The 23,255-nt window shown below is 42.5% G+C and overlaps 2 protein-coding genes across 5 annotated transcripts in view; one reads left to right on the top strand and one right to left on the bottom strand.

The window, feature by feature from the left end:
- The window catches only part of nav2a (neuron navigator 2a), a 133,476-nt gene extending 125,467 nt beyond the window's left edge, over positions 1–8,009 (bottom strand). For 3 of the 4 annotated variants that reach the window (XM_088991440.1, XM_088991442.1, XM_088991444.1), the window contains exon 1: positions 7,579–8,009. In XM_088991440.1, the coding sequence (XP_088847566.1) occupies positions 7,579–7,659 (81 nt within the window). In that variant the 5' untranslated portion in view covers positions 7,660–8,009. The remainder of the gene's footprint in view (positions 1–7,578) is intronic. The other variant, XM_088991441.1, reaches the window with a different exon arrangement.
- Positions 8,010–11,045: 3,036 nt separating this feature from the next.
- e2f8 (E2F transcription factor 8) lies at positions 11,046–23,020 on the top strand. Its single transcript, XM_088993179.1, has 13 exons — positions 11,046–11,244; positions 12,313–12,554; positions 12,637–12,790; positions 13,368–13,685; positions 14,612–14,773; positions 15,460–15,597; positions 15,670–15,879; positions 16,975–17,050; positions 17,654–18,137; positions 19,236–19,508; positions 20,224–20,338; positions 21,435–21,748; positions 22,795–23,020. The coding sequence occupies exons 2-13, from the start codon at positions 12,384–12,386 to the stop codon at positions 22,966–22,968; spliced, it is 2,589 nt and encodes an 862-aa protein (XP_088849305.1). The 5' UTR covers positions 11,046–11,244; positions 12,313–12,383; the 3' UTR covers positions 22,969–23,020.
- The last annotated feature ends 235 nt before the right edge of the window (positions 23,021–23,255 follow it).

Below are 23,255 nucleotides of genomic sequence, written 5' to 3'. Positions count from 1 at the left end.
AAAATCACCTCACCATTTTCTATTGAACTAACATTTTCAAACAAAAACAAAAATTTAGCATTGACAGACAAAACATCAAAGCCCCTTAAAATAAGTTTTTTTCCACAGTTTATTGTGAAAGAGCGATTTTATTTGCCATCGCCGGGCTATGCGGTGTTGTGATCTCTGCCTGATCTAAATTAATTACTCTCAGAGAAGAAGCGAGCTCATTTAGATCAATACCGCGTACCAATTCATCATAATTGAATGACGAATGTGAAAAATAATGTTTCCGACACATAAAGCAAAAAAAAACAACCAGAGAGTAGGGGATTCATTTTCAAAAGGGTTCGTTAAGGAAACATAAAACCTAATAATGATATGGATCCGCCGTATGAATTAAAAACAAAATTAGCAGGAGCTAATTACAAAGGTGGCGTTTGGATCAATCGCTGTCATGTGACCTAGCGTTCCCATGCGATAAGACCAGACGGGTGATCAAACAATCATTTTCATTTTCCCCGTATTTTATTTAATTATTCCGTAATGATGTATCCATTCCGTTATTCGAGTCAGGCGCCTAAACGAATGCTAATGAGATTACACATCTGGCACGCCTGGAAATAGAAGCCATATTTCACACACACCCTATTTGCCACGCTGTGTCATCAGTGTCATCTTGACCGAGTCGTATACGATATATACGATTGTATAGTGCCTCTTTGCAATTTTTTTGCTGATGATACTAGTGCAGCGTGTTCGACCGCAAACAAATTCCTTGTGTGTTCTACATACTTGGCAATAAAGATGATTCTGATTCTGATAAATAGGCAGTGGTACTGCCTAATAGGATGTTTCAAGTATAAAAAAAAAGACTTGGCTTGATTCTGTCCGCAAAAATACAGTGATACCTTGGTTTACGAACCCCTTGGTTTACGAATTTTTCGGGTTACGAACGTTAAATTTATGAACATTTTACCTTGGCATACAAACTATTTTTCGGGATACACGAGCTGGTATCCCAAAAAAATAATTTGTATGCCAAGGTAAAAGTTTCATAAATTTAACGTTCTTAAACCGAAATGTTCGTAAGCCAAGGTGTTCGTACCCCGAGGTATCACTGTACTTCAAAAAGCGAAAATGAGGCTGACAGAAAAGGTGATCTCAACGCCCACTGACAGAAGATGCTAAAATTATTCAGCAACCAGGAAGAAGGACAAATTAGGGCAGACTCCTCTTGCTTCCTGGATAAATATTTGATCAGCGCGACTCACTCCTATTGATCGGAGTTCCCATTTTCTCTTTTTATTGATCTCCACAGACGGTGATCACTGTTTATGACGGCATACGGAGCGTTATCAGCTCCGAACGTCAATTGGAATGAATTGTTAAAGGCTTTAAAAAGCACTTTGCTTCATTGACGTGTTTTGTAATGAGATGGTGGCCAGGCTGGCGGCATTATCGTGTACGCATAGTTAAAAAATAAATAAATAAACTCACGGGTTGTAAATGGCCATGTACAGTGAAACCTCGGTTTACAAACCCCTTGGCTTACGAAAAAAAAAGTGAAAAAACAAGTGAAATGGTGAGGAAAATGGATAGAAAACAGTGAAATTTGGACCCCTTTCAACTTTGATAAAAGCTCAAAAAGTTAAAAAGCAGAGTATAGACTGGAAGGTTAAAATATCCACAAATAACACGCACAAGCCATCTGTACACTTGATGCAAAAAGCCAGCTAAACAGATCTCAATTGACGAAGAACTGGATACAATTATCGCAGAGAAAGAACCTACAATCTATCTATTAGCTGCCTAGCTAGCTTTCTTTCTATTTGAGTTATTGTTACTCATCCAGTAAGACGCTGGCGCGTGTGGCTGTCGCTGCTCACCCACAGAAAAACATATCCTGTGACTGTAAAGTGACCTTGAGAGTTTTGAAAGCCGCTTATAAATGACATGCATTATTATTATTATTATTATTAGCTGGCTGACTAGCTAGCAACCTATCTCTCTGTATATCTATTAGCTATATAGCTGGCTAGCTTTCGAGCTAGATAACTATTAGCCATATATTAGCTAGCTAGCTTTCTATCAATTTGAATAACTTCCAGAGTACTGGATATCCCTACAGTCCAGACATGGCGGTGCCGGACTCTGCTATGATAGGTCCCTGCTCTTAGGTTGGGGGAGCAGAGGACTACTCACTACGGCTCCACTGATTGTTCCTATTGTCCTGACTAACAGTAGGGATATATATCTAGGGCCGAAACTACCAGTAAGACTTTAGTTCGCTGAAGAAGCATCTTGGATAAGAAGCGAAACGTCCGACACCTTCAAAGAAGGACAGATGACGGCTGAAGAAACCTTTTCTATGAACTGACTCACGAGACGTCAATAATCACGTTTGATGTCCCCGTTCTCACATACGTCTCGGAGACAGCGGAGAGGAACCAGGTGTTGGTGATCAAGTACCATTTTCTAGGTCTTTGAGGGACGCAGTCGAGGGACGGCAGCTGTGGATATGGTGCACCTGGATCGATAACGGCAGAGGGCTCGTATTGACTAGGTGCGTAACTGATACGAGAGGTCGGGGGAAGAGAAAGGGGGAGGTAAAGCTGCTATGAGCTAGAGTACGTAGGACACAAGCACAGGACATGGCGACCCTGGTCAATTGTCTCCTCCAGTCTGGGCGACAAGAACACGTCTCCAAATGGTGAAGATCGAGAAACGTGATGATCACGGCAAAGGTCATATAAGGACAAATGTGAAGAACTCAAAAGAGAGCCAGTGTAAGGTTGGATTTTCGGCTCCTTTCTGTTTAGTCCTTGCAATAATTTCACATTGCACCAACTTCAAAACGACTTTGGACTAATTAGCAACGTAGGACCCACGTTTAGTGAGGTGGTTTTTGACGTGGGAGGATTGTAAAGGCTGTGGTGAAGATTACTCTATTGATTCCCCGCTGCACACACGATTCAAGATTCCGCCTGTCTGAAGACAGTAAAAATGCATCCATACATGCCTCACACACATACACACACACGCACACACGTACGACACACACGTACGACATATATCACTGAGTGACTATCGTTACCATGTATCAGTATCAGGCCTTATTTCTATGTACTGTTAATTTTGGAGAATGTCAACACTAGCCAGCTGAATGGATAGCAAGCTGGATAGATAACTAGCTGGATAGATAGCTAGCAGGATAGCTAGCTAGCTGGATAGAAAGCTTGATAGCTACCGAGCTAGATAGATAGATACCAAGATCACTGGTTCTTAACCTGGGTTCGATCGAAACGTTGGATTCGATGAGTCGATCTCAGGGGCTCAGCAGAGCCTCCGTCGCCAGACTTCTGTTAATTACTGAAACGGAACATTTCATCCGGCCCCGGAGGTTGTTTCGTCCGTTTAGCAATCGGACGAAACGGAGAAATACCACGGGAAATCGTGAGGGCAGTATAGAGTCAGAAGCGTACCAAATCGGCTAGACTGCTGCTGCTTTGCCCCCCATTCACAACAAATGAACAGGCTAGCCAGTAGCTAGCAGTAATCAACGTGTAGTATATCGTTTTGATATTTCATCCATACTATGTCGGGCAAAAGAAGAAAGTGGTCAGATGAATATGTACAACATGGATTCTCATGTATTACGGAACGTGATGGGAGTGAGCGTCCTATCTGCATGATTTGCAACACTAAGTTGAGCAACTCGAGTCTAGCACCAGCAAAACTAGAGGAACACTTCTTCAAGCTGCATGAAGATGGGGAATACAAGAACACAACACTGAAGAGAGCTAGATTCGATGAAAGGGCCACTCTGCCTGCTCTTGGATTTGAACCTGTTAGCAAAGTTTATGCATAGTGTTGGTTTTGTTCTGCTGATGTTCATGCACGGCTCATTTTGTGTAGCAGTAAAAAAAAAAACATATCTATGTCTTGAATTTGAATAAAACACACATTTTTTTTTTCAATCAACAGGGGTTCGGTGACTGCACATATGAAACTAGTGGGGTTCGGTACCTCCAACAAGGTTAAGAACCACTGACCGAGATAGATTTTAAACAGGCATCCAATAAGTCTTGAGTGCCACTAGTTGGTGCTAGAGGCTAAAAGTCCACCTTTTAAATCTGACCTTCTCTCACTTTCACCGCAATTAAAAAGCAAATATTCACACTTACAAACACGTAAAATGACCGATTTTGGTAACATGTCAGTCATCAGTCAGTCAAAACAAGCAATCATTTCAGTTGGAAAAACTAAATCTCAATATCCAAAATCACCCAAAGCACCTGTCCATACCAACTCCCCCCCCCCACTTCCCCCCACAGAGTGCAGAGAGATGGTGACGGCCAGATGGCTTTTGGAGGCCAAGCAGCATCCTGACGGCAAGCATCCTCCCCACCCCCCAACTTCTGCGCTTCAACCGGGGTCCCACTTCCACCCAGTGACCCTAGTCCCCAATCCAAGCAACTGAGCCATAGCCCCCCCCCCCCACCCCACCCCAGCACTTGTCATTGCTGCATGAATGGGCAAACATAGTCTTTGGGCCAAAACAAATCCCCTGGTCTCTTCTCTTTGCAGCTGCCTGCTTTGCAAGCAAGGCTTGGCCAGGAACCCCTTGTTTCCCTGGGAGAACCATGCAATTGGGATTTCAACACAAACGACCCAGAACGCTCATTGCCACGTCCTGTATTTCATTTGATGAGGATAAATTGACAAGCGTGAGCAGTCGTCGTGTTGAGTTGTAGTGTATTTATTTTTCAAGACAACCGACGCCATTTTTTTGTTTCCTAAGTGACATCAGAAAAACGTTTTATAGCATCTAAAATACACAAAACACGCACTATGATATTTTTAGTCAAATGCAAAGCACCAATAAAAATGACTTCAAGTGTCCCAAAACTGCCACAAAATGAGCTCAGAACTGGGGCGAGATTCAGAAAGCCCCGCCCCCTTGTCCGTGACGTCACGCCAGGATACTCCTTCACAAACTGCCTCGCTCCAGAATCAAAACAATGGCTTCAGAGAGTTCAGATTGGGAGAAGATGCTTTCTTGTTACTCATCCAGTTATGAATATGACTAAAATAGTTCTAAAGAGGAAAGCATAAATGTTTTCAATCGATTAAAGGAGTCCTCCCATATCAATTCGAGCAGTCAATGACAGCAATGTAGCGTCCCAGAAAATGGGTTTGGCTGGGTTGATAGCTTTTTGCATCAAGTGTACAGATGACTTGTGCTGGTTATTTGTGGAGCCTGGTTGATGGGATATTTTAACCTTGCAGTCCACACTCTGCCTTTGAACTATCAAAGTTGAAACCTGTCCAAATTTCTGTTTTCTATCCATTTTTTCTCACTCACTGTCGTCTGCCTGTCTCTTTAATGTTGAAGCCAAGGGGTTTGTAAACCGAGATATCACTGTATCTGGTTCTTTTGTAAAACGAGAAACCCTATTTCAACTTTGAGGTTATCTAAAGAGGGTTTTAAGAGTCAAACGGACAATGAAAGGAGAATATTGGATAACATCCCCAGCCTCGATGTCATCCGATAAGATTTTCTTAACAGTCTCTACCGCCCATGTCCGACCCAACGATTGCCACTTAAAGAAAATGAATGTGCGGGCGCTTTAGCGATTTGAGAACATAAACCTACAAAATGAACAAAATCCAATTACCATTTGGTGGCGCCAGTATCACATGTAAGATCTTGAACTCATACGGCCAAGGTAATTGTCAACGGATATGAAACCTTACAGCACCTCATCCGTTGCTAACACTCCAACAATATCGAATCTATCACCGTAAGATTGGCTATTTCCATTGACTGGATTCAGCTAGCGTCCATCAAGAGGGATGGCGAGTATTGGCGGAGTCTAACCCCCTGGAGAATGGCCGCCCTCATCTCGCATCTGATTCAGGATGCCGACATGTCGAGGCAGCCGCGAGGCTTCAAAAGGAATCGACACGTGTCGCTGCGGATAAGCCATTGAGCATGCAAGTGGAAAAAAAAAAGAAAAAACTCAATTTGTGAATGGTATGAGGGGCGGTCGCCATAGCAACAACAAAGCGCTATGTGTGGGATTACATAAATATCAAGCATGGTAGAGCTCTGGACAGAAAATGCCAAATCCTTGTGTGTGTCGCGCTACGTCACTTAGCGTCCACCGAGGCACAGCAGCTGCGACTTTGGTTGCATTAATTAATATTCATGTCAAATGTAATCCCGGGTGATTAATTTAACACATCTAATCAAGTCATTGATTTCAAAAGGAGGAATGTAAATACTTTTTTTCAATGGGAGACCTTATGTCAGGCGCTACAGCGAGAAGAATCACAATGAAAATTCAGCACATGGTGATCACATTCGCAAAGTGGCTTTGATGGCCGAAGTTTCAACAATGTTAATGCATTGAGGATCCATCTCTAAAGGACAAGCGACACCTCGGGACAGGTTGCGTCCATAATTTGTAAAATCACTTGGAATGACTTCTACTGAGCACATTTGACAAAGATTCCATCGCACTGAATATTCATGAAGTCTTGTGTTCGAGTTGATGACGATGCCTGACGTGACGTCACGGAGGGAACGCCCCTGACCGAGAAAGCCACACACAATGCATTTTGGGTACTTTTTTTTCGTCTGAAGACACCGTGTTGATGGCGAAATTAGAAGGAAAACGACATAAATAACGCGATGGTGAATCGTTGTGTGTCACAGCCAATTGCGCTAACACGCATAAAGAAGGTGTAAATTGACACAAATTCCCAGCAGACAAATCAGCCTATTTCCAACGGAGCTTATGCGCCCTCTTGTGCATTTTTCTGGGTTCTACATTTGAGTCCAGATGGCTCGAATTAATACGGAAGTACTTCTTTAATCGATTGCAAACATGTATGCTTTCCTCTTCAGAACTATTTGAATCCTATTCATAACTGGATGAGTAACAAGAAAGTAACTTCTCCGAATCTGAACTCTCTGAAGCCATTGTTTTAATTCTGGAGCAAGGCAGTTTGTGAAGGACTATCCTGGCGTGACGTCACAAACAAGGGGGCAGGACTTTCTGAATTTCCCCAGCTATCCGAGCTCATTTTGTGGCAGTTTTGGGACACTTTAAGTCATTTTTATTGGTGTTTTGCATTTGACTAAAATATCAGCCTGCGTGTTTTGGCTATTTTTGATGCTATAAAACGTTTTTCTGATGTCAGTTAGGAAACAAAAAAATAGTGTGACGTTCCCCCCCCCCCCTCCACCCCCGTGACATCACTTTGGGCATTGTCATCAACTCGAAAACAATACTTTATGAATATCCAGCGTGTGTCTTAAAAGGTAAAATATAGCTATATGCGCTGGAATCTTGGTCAAATGCACTCAGTAGAAGTCATTTGAAGTCATTTTACAAATTATGGACGCAACTTGTCCGATGGTGTCGGTTGTCCTTTAAAATACAGCAGCGAAAAAAAGCAATTTGAGTATTCCAATCTCTCGAAAGTCCAGAACATTATGCGCTGATCACATAATCTAAACTGAGCTATCTAGAAACTGCTAAAAAAATATTTAAAAAACACCTTTGAGTGTATGAAAGGAGAACTCACCCTTCTTTGCTCCTCCAAGCCATGCTGGACAGGTTTCTTCCTGGGCTGCTGTTTTGGACAAAGCTCCGCCCCAGCCTCCATCTTCCCATCGGTGGTGAAATATTCACGCTGGTGCGCAGTGAAATATTACAAGAAGGTAGTCAAGTCTTTCAGTTCGCTTCCCCACCTGGCTTGTTGCGGTGAGGCGTGAAAAAATCCGGCCATCAACTTTGCTTGGTCAAACAGATGATAGACAATCTCGGAAAGCGTCCTTCCTCGCTCACAATCCGTGACATGCTCATTTTATCAAGGTTTCTGGTTGCAGTTTCTGACCTGGCTTAAAGCGAGCGTCACAGCAGATGATGGAAATCAGATGCCAGCGGGGTCCTCCTCGCACCCAAAACCACCATCACAGCCATGGAGATTTTGATGGGAAGTCGTATTATATAATCCTTGCTTTTGGACACCAGTTGATCATCCAGTGAGGAACCACGAGGGCGTATTTAGGAATCAGAACAGCAAAAGTGGGGGAAAAAAAGTGATCTGGTTATCGATGATTATCTATCAAAGCATTTTTTTATCATATTGTCTAAAATTGTACATTTGTGCAAAGATGTGTCCACTGGAGTGGATACATTTTTGCATGTTTGGCGGTGAATGAGTTAAAGGACAACCAACCCCATTTTTTTGTTTCCTAAATGACATTAAAAAAATATGCTTTATAGCATCTAAAATAGCCAAAACACACAATAAAAAGTGTCCCAAAACTGCCACAAAATGAGCTCGGATAGCTGGGGATATTAAGAAAGTCCCGCCCCCTTGTTTGTGACATCACGCCAGGATACTCCTTCACAAACTGCCTTGCTCCAGAATCAAAACAATGGCTTTAGAGAATTCAGATTCGGAGAAGATGCTTTCTTGGTACTCATCCAGTAATGAGGAAAGCATAAATGTTTGCAATCGATTAAAGAAGTCCTTCCGGATCAATTCGAGCCGTCTGGACTCCAATGTAGCATCCCAGAAAATGCACCCAATCTCCGTTGGAAATGGGCTGATTTGTCTGCTGGGAATTTGTGTCAACTAGTATCAAATAGTAGTCGTGGGGCAACACACGATTCACCATCGCATTATTTATGTGTTTTCCTTCCAATTTCGCCATCAACACGGATTAACACGAAGTTTTCAGACCAAACAAAGTACCCAAAATGCATTGTGTGTCGCTTTCTCAGTCAGGGGCGTTCCCTCCGTGACGTCACATCAGGCATCGTCATCAACTCGAAAACAAGACTTCATGAATATTCAGCGCCAGTCTTAAAAAATAAAATATAGCTGTAATCTTTGTCAAATGGGCACAGTCGAAGTCATTTGAAGTGATTTAACAAATTGTGGACACAACTTGTCCGAATGTGTCGGTTGTCCTTTAAATGCACTTTAATACGGTATTAGAAAATGTGTGATGAATTATTCTTGAAACTTTTTGTCACATCCCTAATTCATATTTTAGGAAACACGAAGAAAACAAACAAAGCTTTAGTATTTACTCTTGTGCCAAACTTCGGATTGCGTTACTTACACAAATAACATTCTTACATGGAGTTGTAAAGGGAGGCTTCCATCCAAATGACGTCCATACTCATTACACGTGTATTTAATTAGTGTCGTGGTGAATGTTCCAAGAGAAAGTGACTGAGTACTTCAGGTGAACTACGTTTCCACCTGCCCATACGCATGTAAAATAAATTGACCACTTTTGTCGGGTACAATCTTTCAAAAATTTCACGCGAATGTGCACGTGATAAACTTCTTAAAATACAGGGAGGGGGGTTAAAGAAGGAATTTAAGTACAGTCATGTATTTCGATCTGTCAGAGGTTTGAGCTACACTGCAGCATCCCTGCAGAACATTCTGCGCAGCGTATATAGACTAAACTGAGCTCTCGAGGAATAGCCCGAGGAATAAAAACACGTTGCATAAATTACAGAGACGAAGTAACGCTGGATAACATCATCTATTTCTCATAAAAATCACTCTTACCCCCGAACTTCTTGGTTTGTTTGGTCCCTTCGTGGAGAGGGTGTCTCCTCCTTGCCTGGATGCTGTGCCTTCCTCTGGTCTGTGAACGGAGCAACTGAGACGTTGAGGAGCTATCGGAAATTTTGAGAGGGCAGGGCTGAAGAAATTTACGGTTTTAATTGGATTCACATTTTGTCCACAAGATTAATATAATATTTTAGTTGGATTGATTTTGTACTTCATTTTTTCCTTTTCATGAAGTAATTTATAAATATTCTAATCCAGTTGTGTTTGGGAGCGGGAGTCTAAATTGAAGCTGCGTAAGGAGTATAACAATTACAACGAATGATAATAATAACGTTATGTTGATATTTGTTAACATAATTAATAAATATTTAAGGTCCGTGGTGAGAATGAGAAATTCGCATGTTGTGTCAAAACAAAACCACCGGTGTCTCATTCTATACGAGACGATGTTTCTCCGGTTTGTCTCTAACCAAGGTGAGCTTTCTAATTTACGATGCGCCACTAAAGTAACCACCATAGTACCACACATTTCCTCTCGTCCGCGTAAAATGACGTCACGCAGTTGGTTTCTGTCGTCTCCACATTCTCATGACGCTCTTTCGTTTCCATGGCGACAAGCCGTCGGCAGGATTTTGCCTCCACTTAGCGTCCAAAATGTAGAAAGAAAAAGGGTAATTCAAACTCCAATAGAAAACGAGGGCAAACATCGTAATGTCGGTTGTCAAACGATCTCATTGCATCTCGTACAACTTTAGTCCCAGTGGATTAATGTCACTGAGAAGACGTCACAAATTAAAAATTCTTGCATTTCACTCCAGTACAGAGGTCTGGAATCAGATGAAACAAACTTTGAATCTCCATCACTGGAAGAGGGCTACGTAGAACAAACCAAACAGACAACCTACCATGCGGAAACTAGTATCTTTGAATTGAATAATGGCTGAAAAATGGAAGCAAAGAAGAGCACGATGACAACGTAATCAACAACCACATCCAAATTGGCGATTATTGTTCTGCTATCTTTGACGTTGACCAAACTCTTTTCTTTTTTATATGGAAATGAATATGGATATCTTAAAAGAGCGAGACAATAATTGCTTTGTGTGGCTGAGGTGTGTCTCAGTTGTTATTAAATGTGCACGACTTTGTTACTACAGTGTTTTTGTGATGAAATGTTGTGAAATGTATTTCTTGGTTCACAGCGACACTCTCTGGTCACTTTTTGTAACGATATGGCGGGCATAATTTTCGTGTTACATTATTTTATTCGTTTTATGTAAAATAAAAAATGTCACAAAGATTCTTGTTGTTATCAAAACGATTATAAAGATGTACTTTTAATTTTTATGTAGGGGAAAAAAAATCGATGTTTGTCCTCGAAGCCCGCCCATGTCCGTACAGGAAATAATTTTCCTGACTGCGCATGCGCGATCCGGCAGGACGAAACGAGTCATTCTTTCAACTTTATATCTCTGCGACACTTGACTAACTTGTGCGAGTTTATTTGAGTTTAAACACATTTGTTTTCTTTATATCTACCGCACATACATATATTTAACGTTAAATAATCTTTGAAACCTTTGGCTTTATCTCAAAAGGACCAACAAACACGGGACCTTTCTTCTGACTACAGTGTTGTACAGTTTGGTAAGACTTACTTTTTATTTTTGTATTTCATAGAAAATACGCTATTTGTTTTCAGATTATCCAGGCATTTGTATCATCATATTAACGACGTAATAACACAACGCTTTGCTTTTTCAAATTAAGCGGTTTTCTCCCAAAAAACAACACGTCAGCGCGCGTTCGGGAATGACAGACTTCCTCGTCGTGAACAGTACAACCGTCTTCTGAAACATTTTAGATACAAACGATGCGTTGTTGACATTGTGGTGACGTAATTTTGTGTTATAGTGGGTAAAATAGTGCAAAGTTGTCTGTCTGTGAAGACTGGAAAGTCATTCCGCGCCAAGGATTTCAAAAAATGTTTACCTGCGCGGGACGCCCAGCTCACTTCCTGTTTGGCGCGCTCTCATTGGCTCTTTTGGACAAAAAAGGGCGGGAGTATCTATTTGATTCGACGGATACGACGTCGCTTAAAACCAACTCCAAGCTCGTTCTTTTCATAAAAATAGATTATGTAAACGAATATACTATTAGTTTACTGGTGAAAAAATAAGATTTAAATAAAATACTTTATCATTATAATGGCTAAATGATGTTAAGAGTCTTTTTTTCAGGTAGGCATTTCTGCGAAACGATAAGTTATACGATTTCTGCTTGTGTTAAATCCACTGATTTTTTTAAAATCGATTGTTATCGTATTTTATTACGAAGCGTTTTATTCTTTGTATGTAAATACAAAACTGTTATTGTAAGATTACATTCGTGAAATAAAGTCTAACACAGTCAAAACGACTACATTTTTAGAAATATTTTACATTAATATTGAGACACAGCTATTCTGGTATAATATCAAATATTCAATAAATATCTATATCATATATATCAATATGCCTTTCTTGATACTTGCATATGTACAGTTGACATTTTTATTTGACTATGCTTCAAATTGCTGCTATGGACTGCAAATTTCCCTATTGTGGGACGAATAAAGTTTTTCTGATTCTGAAAGTCAGCATAGGACAAAGATCTGCTAGCATAAATGAAGTTGTAATTAAAAATATGCTATTTTCTTTTCTCTTGTATTTCCAGGTTGCATGATGGCTTTATAGGCCCTTTCTACTTTCTTTGGAAATCCACGTGAAAAGTGTACACAGTTCATCATGGGTCCACTCACAACACCTAAAAAAGCAAGCCAGGCGGGTCCTACCGATCCATGGACGCCAACTTCCAACCTCAAAATCCTCATCAGCGCCGCAAGTCCGGAGATTCGGAACCGGGAGAAGGAGATGTGTCCACCTCCTACGTTTCATGAAGTTCTTGATACTACTCAGGTTATCTAAATTGTATACGGTCTTTTTTAGATGGACATTTTGTGTATTTAATTCTCATGTCTTTGGTGTTCTTCTCTTGTAGGATTTTGAAAATGGAGACGAGTCGGAGAAAATGTTAAGCCGAAAAGAAAAAAGTCTGGGTTTGCTGTGCCATAAATTCCTCGCCCGTTGTCCAGATTGGCCCGACCCAAACGGCAACAATGACATCTGCTTGGATGACGTTGCCACTGAACTCAGTATGTGTGTTCATCATCTATTTGCTATCTCGCAAACTAGCTAGCTATTAATTATATAGCTATCTAGCTCACTGGCTATTAAAAATAATAATAACACATTGGATTTCTAAGCGCCTTTCAAAACTGTCAATGTCACTTTACAGTCACAGTGTGTGTTTTTCTGTGGCTGAGCAGCGGCAGCCACACGCGCCAGCATTAACTCAACCCCAAAGTAACTCAAATAGATAGAAAGCTAGCTAGCTAATGGATAGCAAATTAATAGTGAATAGATAGCCAGCTACACAGCTAATAACTAGCCAGCCAGCTAATGGATAGCTAATAAATAGCTAATAGATAGCCAACAACTAGACAGCTTACAGCCAGCTAGCTAATAAATAGCTAATAGATTTGATATTTGAGTTACTTTGGGGTTGAGTTAACGCTGGCGCGTGTGGCTGCCGCTGCTCACCCACAGAAGAACACATCCTGTGACTGTAAAGTGACATTGACAGTTTTGAAAGGTGATTATTATTATTATCATCATCATTTTATATTGCCGGTTTCTGACTTTTGTTTATTTTTTCTTCCGATGGCACAGATGTGGAACGCCGGCGCATTTATGACATCATGAATGTACTGGAAAGCCTGCACATGGTGAGCCGTTCCGCCAAGAACCGTTACACGTGGCACGGTCGGACCAATCTGGTCCAGACTTTGGAGATACTCAAGCGGGTGGGCGGGGAGCAAAAATACTGCCAGCAGATGCAGCAGATCAGACAACGCTTCCTGGATCAAGAATTAGACTTTGATGGCCACGAGAAAGAGAACCACGAGTTGTCGATTCAATCGGAGAACAGCGAACAGGGACAAAAGGAGCTCGTTTTTGTGCAGCTTCCTGGGGTGGAGTTCAAAGCAGGTGAGATACAGTCATACCTTGGCTTACGAACTTAATTGCTTCCAAACAGAGTGTACGGCGAAAAGTGTGTATCCCAAAAATTAATTTGCCTTAGGAAACCATTAAAATGAGAATAATCCGTTCCCAGGTCCCCATAAAACATAATTTTCGACTAAATAAGCCTTAAAACTACACAAAATATAACATATTTTATGTATAATAAATATGCTATGGTATTATAATTAAAGAAATAAACTGTACTGTGTAATAAAGTCGTTTTATTGACCTTTATGATGGTCGTTGATGGCTTGATGGAATGGAGTGACCGGTTTCATCAGCATTAAACGCTTGATGAGGAACGTAGCCTTCTTCTTTCACCATCGTGAAGGAATGATCCTCTGTAGGTGCTTTCTCTTCGATAATTTTACCTTGTTCCTCATCAATTGTGTTCGGTTTAGCTGGGTTGATAGCTTTTTGTATCAAGTGTACAGATGGCTTCTGCGGGTTGTTAGTGGAGACTGATTGATGGGATGTTTTAACCTTGTAGTCTACACTCTGCTTTTGAACTAGCAAAGTTGAAACGAGTTCAATTTTCACTGTTTTCTATCCATTTTATCACTTTCGATGTTTAAACCCCCCCTCCACTGCTGCGTTCTTGACCAATCACGTGGCTTTAAGCGAAGACTGGGGGGCGGGGAATAGAGGACAAAAACAGTCGGCTGCCATTTTGTTGTTAGGAGACGGGCTCGTTCGCTAACGACACATCACTCATTGTGGCAGCTCCGTGTGTATCCCGAAAAATAGTTTGTATGCCAAGGTAAAATTTTCATAAATGTAACGTTCATAAAGTTCGTAAGCCTAGGGGGTTCGTAAACTGAGGTATTACTGTACATATATAACTTTTGCTAAATCTTACAAGGCTAAATTCTGTTCCCGTTTGTTCTCAGCCTCTATTAATAGCCGAAAGGACAAATCTCTGAGAGTGATGAGCCAAAAGTTTGTCATGCTCTTCCTGGTTTCCAATCCACCGGTAATCAGCCTGGACGTAGCCGCCAAAATCCTGATTGGAGAAGACCCGAGCGCCGATCAGGATAAGAACAAATTCAAAAGTGAGTGTCAACTGACTTGGCCGCCGTTGACGACTTGCTAGCTGTGCTAATTGGTTATTAAAGGACAACCGACACCTCCGGCGGACGAGTTGCGTCCATAATTTGTAAAATCGCTTCAAATGACTTCTACTGAGCATATTTTACAAAGATTCCACGGCATGTAGTACTACTTGTGTACTAGTTGAAACAAATTCCCAGCAGAAAAATCAGGCAATTTCCAACAGAGCTTGGGCGCCATCTTGTGCATTTTCTGGGACGCTACATTGCTGTCATTGGCGGCTCGAATTGATATGCGACGACTCCTTTAATTGATTGCAAACATGTATGCTTTCTTCTTCAGAACTATTTGAATCATATTCATAACTGGATGAGTAACAAGAAAGCATCTTCTCCGAATCTGAAGCCATTGCTTTGATTCTCGAGCAAGGCATGACGTCCTTGCGTGACGTTACGAACAAGGGGGCGGGACCTTCTGAAACTGGCCATTTCCGGTTTCATTTTTAAGTAGTTTTTGGACACTTTCAGTCATTTTTATTGTTGTTTTTCATTTGACTAAAAATATCAGCACGCGTGTTTTGGCTATTTTAGATGCTATAAAACGTTTTTCTAATGTCAATTACAAATTAAAAAAAAATGGTTTAGGTTGTTCTTTAAGTCGCCATTTTGTGTGTACGATATGTTCACAGCCAAAGTGCGCCGACTTTACGACATTGCGAACGTGCTGCGGAGCCTCAAACTTATTGAAAAAGTCCACGTGACGGAAGACCGGGCCAAGAAACCCGCTTTCAAATGGGTGGGCCCAAATGGACCTCCTCAAGCGAAAGGTTTGAAGAAACGACATCGCTCATCGGTGACGACATAACAACCACATCACAATTTGTTCAATCGCGTTTCAGATGTGACAAGCGAGACCTCCATGCGTCCGCCCGTGAATACAAAAGTGCTGGAGTGTCGCTCCTCTGTGGAAAATTGCTCCAAAAACCTCTTCTCGTCGCCGCCCGGCGCAAAACGAAGCTTCACGCGACATCCTTCTCTCATGAAGCTAGCCAAGAGCATTCAAGATGACCGGCGGAAGATCAGCTCAGCCCCAAGTAGTCCTGCCAAAAGTGAGACTCTCTGACTCTTTCTCTCTGAATCTTTCTCTCCGAATCTCTGACTCTTTATCTCTGGCTCTTTCTGACTCTCTGACTTTCGCTCTCTGACTCTGACTCTCTGACACTCTGACACTCTGACACTCTGACACTCTGACACTCTGACTCTGACTCTCTCTCTCTCTCTCTCTCTCTCTCTCTCTCTCTCTCTCTCTCTCTCTCTCTGATTCTTTCTTGGACTCTTTCTCACTGGCTCTTTCTCTCCGACTCTCTGTCTCTCTCTCTCTGACTCTTTCTCTGATGTTTTTTCTCTGATTCTTTCTTGGGCTCTTTCTCTTTGGCTCTTCCTCTCTGGTTCTTCCTCGCTCGGTCTCTCTCTCTCTTTCTCTCTGGCTCTTTCTCTAACTCTCTCTCTCTCTCTCTCTCTCTGACACTTTCTCACTCTGGCTCTCTCTCTCTGACTCTTTCTCTCTGATTCTTTCTTGGACTCTTTGTCTTTGGCTCTTCCTCTCTGGTTCTTCCTCGCTCGGTCTCTCTCTCTCTTTCTCTCTGGCTCTTTCTCTAACTCTCTCTCTCTCTCTCTCTCTCTGACACTTTCTCACTCTGGCTCTCTCTCTCTGACTCTTTCTCTCTGATTCTTTCTTGGACTCTTTCTCTTTGGCTCTTCCTCTCTGGTTCTTCCTCGCTCGGTCTCTCTCTCGCTTTCTCTCTGGCTCTTTCTCTAAATCTCTCTCTTTGACACTTTCTCACTCTGGCTCTCTCTCACTCTCTCTGTCTCTCTCTGACTCTTTCTCTCTGATTCTTTCTTGGACTCTTTCTCTTTGGCTCTTCCTCTCTGGTTCTTCCTCGCTCGGTCTCTCTCTCGCTTTCTCTCTGGCTCTTTCTCTAACTCTCTCTCTTTGACACTTTCTCACTCTGGCTCTCTCTCACTCTCTCTGTCTCTCTCTGACTCTTTCTCTCTGATTCTTTCTTGGACTCTTTCTCTCTGGCTCTCACGAGCTCTGACTTTCTCTCTGACTGACACTTTCTCTCCGTGACTCTCTGTCTCTTTCTTTGCGGGGTGACAACAATGGCGCTTGGTCTTAACTGTGTTTTTTACCCCCTCCTCAGATGATAGTGACATTCCTAGCAAAATGGCGCAACTCGCTGCGATTTGCAAGATTCAGCTTGACCAAGAGTCAGCAGCGTAAGTTCAAAGGCAATAAACCAATATATATGTATTGCATTGTATTTTGGACAGCTGGCCTCATTTCAAGCTCATATAACTCCAGACCCTTATCATTTAGGAATCAATTCTTTTTTTTTTTCCTGATGAAAGAACAGTAAGGTTTCTTACGCTGAATTGAATGTCGATGTAAAAGTTTATATTCTGTGGGTACTGCAATTTGAGTGAATATGACAAAAACCCTGGCACTGGAGTGGACATATTTTTGCACATCGTCTGACAATGAATGAGTTAAAAACATCGTCATTGCACAAAACCAAAATGTTTTGATTTAATAAAGTCATAAACAACCTGCGCTATTTTTAAAAAAGTATTTACAACTAACAAACGTTTGGAGATCAATGAGCAATTTATTGGAAAAAAATTGTAATCCTATTTATTGTGTGTGTATATATATATATATATATATGACTACCAGCAAAATTTTAGTTTGCTGACGAAGCCTCTTGGGTGAGAAGCGAAACGTCCAACACCTTCAAAGAAGTACGGATGACGGCTGAAGAAACCTTTTCATCGATGGACCACTATTTATTATTGATTTTGTATTTGGACCTCTGTTTCCAGTGCCAGCGATCCGAAAACGGTTGCAACAGTCGCCAGGGTGCCGCCAACCGCGTCCATCTCTGCGGCGCCGGCATCACACCTCACTCCAAATCCAAACGAGGATTCGGCGGGGACCCCAACTGCGCATGGCAACCCGCTGCCATCCCAACCCTCAGCGGGCGTGGCGTACATCCCGGCGCGGTGCTCGCCGCTCATCCCCGTCATTCTGCCCCAGCGTCCCGGCGGCGTGCCGTACGCCGTCTACTTGCACCAGTCGTCTTTGAGGCCCAACCCTCTGACCAAACCGCCTCCGACCAGTTACGCCGTACGCTCCATGACCTTTGAGGAGAAAAGTGGGCGGAGCCCGACGGCCACGTTCGCTACTAAAGCCCAATCCGCTTCGAGGGGAGCTGACGGGAGTCCCTTGTTGCTCAAACGCTTGTGCTCGGATTCAGCAGCGGAGTGCAGTCCTGCCAAAGCCAAACGTGCTGACTCGGTCCTCAAGGTAACGTGTGTGTGTGTGTGTGTGTTGTCATGCAAACTGCATACAGGGAAGCCGGAATCGAACCCTGCGCCTGTGCACTGTGATGCGGACATTTCATTTCGAAGCGCCTTTCAAAACTCTCAAGGTCACTTTACAGTCACAGAAGACGCGCGCCAGCGTTCACTCATCCCGGAAGTTAACAGATAGGAAGCTAGCTAGTAGATAGCTAATAGATAGCCAACAGATATCGAGCCACCGAGATAGCTCTAGCTAATAGCTAGATATCTTAGTTAGCTAATACACATAGAAAGCTAACTAGCTAGTAGATAGCTAATAGATCGCCAACAGATAGCTAGCCACCTAGATAGCTCTATAGCTAGATATCTTAGTTAGCTAATACACATAGAAAGCTAACTAGCTAGTAGATAGCTAATAGATCGCCAACAGATAGCTAGCCACCTAGATAGCTTGATATCTTAGTTAGCTAATACACATAGAAAGCTAACTAGCCAGCTAGTAGATAGCTAATAGATAGCCAACAGATAGCGAGCCACCTTGAGAGCTCTATAGCTAATAGCTAGATATTTTAATTAGCTAATACACATAGAAAGCTAACTAGCCATCTCGTAGACAGCTAATAGATAGCCAACAGATAGCGAGATAGCCACCTAGAAAGCTCTATAGCTAGCTAGCTAGCTAACTAGTTAGTTAGCTCATAGACTGAATGAACCAATCGCCCGCCGTCCTTCCCAGCTTTGTACTCAATGTTTCGAACACTTTTTATTTTGAAATAACATAACACTTCCTGCATGACACGGGTGTCCAACTCATTTTTTTTCCGCGGTCAATTAAAATCTTGTGTACATGTATTAAAATCTATCTAATATTGTCTAATTTTCATAAAAGAATTATTGACTGTAATTTCACTTATTTTAATATTTTGACTCAGACACATGCCTTTGTTTACGACTACACATGAGCGTAGAATATTTCACTGACTTGACTCGGACACTTGTGCCATCCAGGCAAGCCGGAATCGAACCCCGCACCCCACACTGCGAGGCGCACATGCTAACCATTTTCCGCCCATTCATGCATGCCTCTCCATCTCACCCGCAGGACGCCTCTCCAAAACGCTGCCACGCCCCACAAGCTCATCTCAAGACCCTCCGCGGCTGCCAGCTATCCGGGCGACCCTCCCCCCGCGCCCTCCACTTGGACCCCGAGTTCATCAACACGCCCGGCGGCGGCGTCGCCATGGTTGCGCAGACGCTGGAACACAGTTTGGAGAGCTTCCTGGAGAAAGACGACAAAGCGGTGACATCTGACTGCGAGGCGGGATTAACGCCCGTCAGAGTCGCCCCGCTCACGCCCAGACAAGCTAACAGCGAGGTAATCGGCCACTAATAGCTAATAGCTAACTAATAGCTAGCTAGCTAGTTAGACAGCTTATAGATAGCTAGCTATGTAGCCAGCAACGGTGACCTTGTTCAACCGGGAATAACTGAAATAGATCAAGTTCGCTAGCTACTAGCTAGCTAGCTAGTTAGACAGCTAATAGACAGCAAATAGCTAGTTAGGTAGCGAGCAACGGTGACCCTGTTAAACCGGGAATAACTGAAATAGATCAAGTTAGCTAGCTAATAGATGGCTAGCTTAGCTATCTAATAGATGACTAATAGATAGCTAGCTTAGCTAGCTAATAGATGACTGCTAGCTAGCTAGTTAGACAGCTCATAGATAGCAAATAGATAGCTAGCTAGGTAGCCAGCAACGGTGACCCCGTTCAACCGGGAATAACTGAAATAGATCAAGTTAGCTCGCTAATAGACGACGAATAGATAGCTATCTAGCTAGTTAGACAGTTAAAAGATAGCAAAGAGATAGCTAGCTAGGTAGCCAGCAATTTGAAGTAGTTTTGGGACACTTGAAGTCATTTTTATTGGTGTTTTGCATTTGACTAAAAATAAGAGCCTGCGTGTTTTGGACATTTTAGATGCTAGCAAACGTTTTTCTGATGTCAGTTAGGAAACAAAAAAAATGGTGTCGGTTGTCCTTTAAATGCGGATTGTTGAAGTTTTTTTTTTTTTTTTTCTGTCTGTGTCAGACTTTGGTACCAGCGGGTTACCTGATCCCGCTCACCCAGCGACCAGTTGTTGCCACGGCAACCGAAAGCAACAAGCCATCGACTCCAACTTATGTCTACCAAACACCGACTGCAGGTCAATATCCAAACATTGTGTTTTCATAAACTTTCTGATAACATCCCATTACAGGTAACATCCGACTTACGACCACCCATACTTACGACCACTACTGCAAGATCTTTTTTTTTTTTTTTATTCTACGCCTGGCACCGCGGCGCGCAAGCAGCCGGCAACGCGTACTACAATTTTGGCTAGCCAGCATGTCACACACACACTCGCACAGCAATCTACTGCGTGACTACACTCATTACAGTAGATAAGGAATAGTCAGAACGTACTGATTTTTGGGATCTGAGATGTTAATGAACTCATATCAAAATGTAACCCAGCCTCGACTGTAGCGCGTTATATAATACGGTGCGCCCTATGTATAGAAAACTTTTTTTTTAACCCTATAAGACCCAACCCATCAAATAGCCAGCAAATTCTAATTTTTGGGATCTGAGATGTTAATTGACTCATAACAAAATCCACCCAAAAAAATTTAAACCAAGCCTCAACTGTAGCGCATTATAATGCAGTGCGCCCTATACAGGCAGCATCCGACTTACGACCAGATCGACTTACGACCATCCGTACTCACGACTACGACCTCCAGACCCTATTTTTAAAATTTGAATTCTACGCCTGGCACTGTAACGCGCTAGCAGGCCGGCAACGCGTACAACAATTTTGGCCAGCCAGCCAGCATCACTCTTGCACAGCAATCGACTGCGTGATGGCACCAGAGGGGTCGGGGGGGAGTTTGCGACTCATTTAGCCTCTGAGGTTCTATTCAACATTTTGAATGTATTTTGACTTACGACCATTTTGACTTACGACCGTTCGGTCGGAACGGAACTCGGTCGTAAGTCGAATGTTACCGTGATCTAGAAAACTTTTTTAACCCTGTAAGACCTACCCGTCAAAGAATAGCCAGCAAATACAGATTTTTGGGATCTGAGATGTTACTTAACTCTTATCAAAATCCACACCAAAAAATGAAACTGAATCCAGATTCTACTGTCGTGCCTTATAATGCGGTGCGCCCTATACATGGAAGACTTTTTCGAACATGTCATCCATTGAAGGTGCGCCTTATAGTCTGGATAATACGATATGCCTCAAACAGGATCCAGACCAGTTCCAGTCCAGGAAGTGACCCCCACCAGCTTCCGTCTTCACCGAGCCACATCCCCGAATTTGACCCCGCAAGTCCAACGCCTGCATAGCCCCAGTCCGGCCATCCTCAACTTCACCCTACAGAACCTGGGCCTGATCTCGGCTTCCGGGCCCGGAAGCGCCTTCGCCTCGCCGCAGACCCCCGAGCGATCTAACGCCGTGCTCGGGCCTCTCGCTCTGCAGCAGCGAGGGATGGTTTTCATCAAGCCGGTGACGGTTCAGCAGCAGTCTTCGCATCCGGTGGCTTTGATCAGCGTTCACCAGGTAAGCACGACTGCGCCGAATCCCGTCACGCGTCAAGCTAATACAGTGATACCTTGGCTTACGAACTTAATTGGTTCCCAGACAGAGTGTGTAAGGCGAAAAGTGTGTATCCTAAAAATTAATTTCCCATAGGAAACCATTAAAATGGGAATAATCAGTTTCTAGTTCCACATAAAACATCATTTTCTAATTTTCTAAGCCTTAAAACTACACGAAATATACCTTATTTTATGTATAATAAATGTGTTATGGTATTATAATTAAAGAAATAAACTGTACTGTATAATAAAGTGATTTTATTGACCTTTGTGATGGTTGTTGATGGCTTGAGTGAATGGTGTGGCCGCTTTCATCAGCATTAAACACTCGATTGTGATTGTATTTTATTTATTATAGTACCTATGCTTGTCTGTGAATGTAAAGTGTCCTTGAGAGCTTTGAAAGGCGCTTAAAATGTAATGTATGATGATGATTATTATTATTATTATTGATGAGGAACGTAGCTTTCTTCTTTGACCATCTTGAGGAATGATCCCTTGTAGGTGTTTTCTCTGCTATCATTTTATCTACTTCCTCATCAATTGTGTTCTGTTTAGCTGGGTTGATAGCTTTTTGCATCAAGTGTACAGATGGCTTGTGCGGGTTGTTTGTGGAGCCTGATTGATGGGAATTTTAACCTTGCAGTCTACACTCTGCATTTTCTCACTCTCTCTCTCTGTCGTCTCGCCTGTCTCTTTAATGTTTAAACCACTTCCCCTCACTGCTGCGTTCTTGACCAATCACGTGGCTTTAACCGATGACTGGGGGCGGGGAATAGCGGACCAAAACAAGCCGGCTGCCATTTTGTTGTTAGGAGAACGGGCTAGTACGTGAACGACACATCTCTCATTGTGGCGCTCCGTGTTTAACCCAAAATATAGTTTGTATGCCAAGGTAAAATGTTCATAAATGTAACGTTCGTAAACCGAAAAGTTCGTAAGACAAGGGGTTGGTGACCCGAGGTTTCACTGTATTATTCATTTCTTTACTCCCTCCTCCCGTTTCAGCCTATAGTGGCGACTCCCAAAGGGACTGGATTCCCCCAACACAGCTTCTTCCATACGCCGGTTCCCCTCCCCCCTCTGGCTACCGCAGTGCTCTCCCCCAGCGGACCTTCGACCCCCAAAAGCGTTTACATCCCTCAAAGGAAACTGGATGTCAACGGTGAAGAAACGCTTTGATGTCTAGATTGATGCGTTATTTTTCTCAGTTTTTCGTGTTTTTTTTTTTTTTTTTTTTTTTTTTTTTTTTTTTTGCATTTTCAAGTTGCCGTTACTTTTGGGTGGTGGGGGGGAGGCAGGATCGCAAATGACATTTTTTCCTCTTTTTTTTGTTTTTCGGTTGTGTTCGTGAGTGTGTTTTTTTTTTTTTTTTAATTAAAAATTATATATATATTTTTTTTTGGGGGGGGGTTAAAAGTACGAGAAAATGACAACAGTACTGCCCACCCGTCTCACTCCCACCGAAA

Source organism: Hippocampus bargibanti, linkage group LG03 (genome assembly GCF_051943395.1).
Source record: "Hippocampus bargibanti isolate YZ-2025 linkage group LG03, ASM5194339v1, whole genome shotgun sequence".
Taxonomy (NCBI): Eukaryota; Metazoa; Chordata; class Actinopteri; order Syngnathiformes; family Syngnathidae; genus Hippocampus; species Hippocampus bargibanti.
The sequence above is the reverse complement of the archived record's forward strand: the minus strand, read 5'-3'. Positions and strand labels throughout refer to the sequence as shown.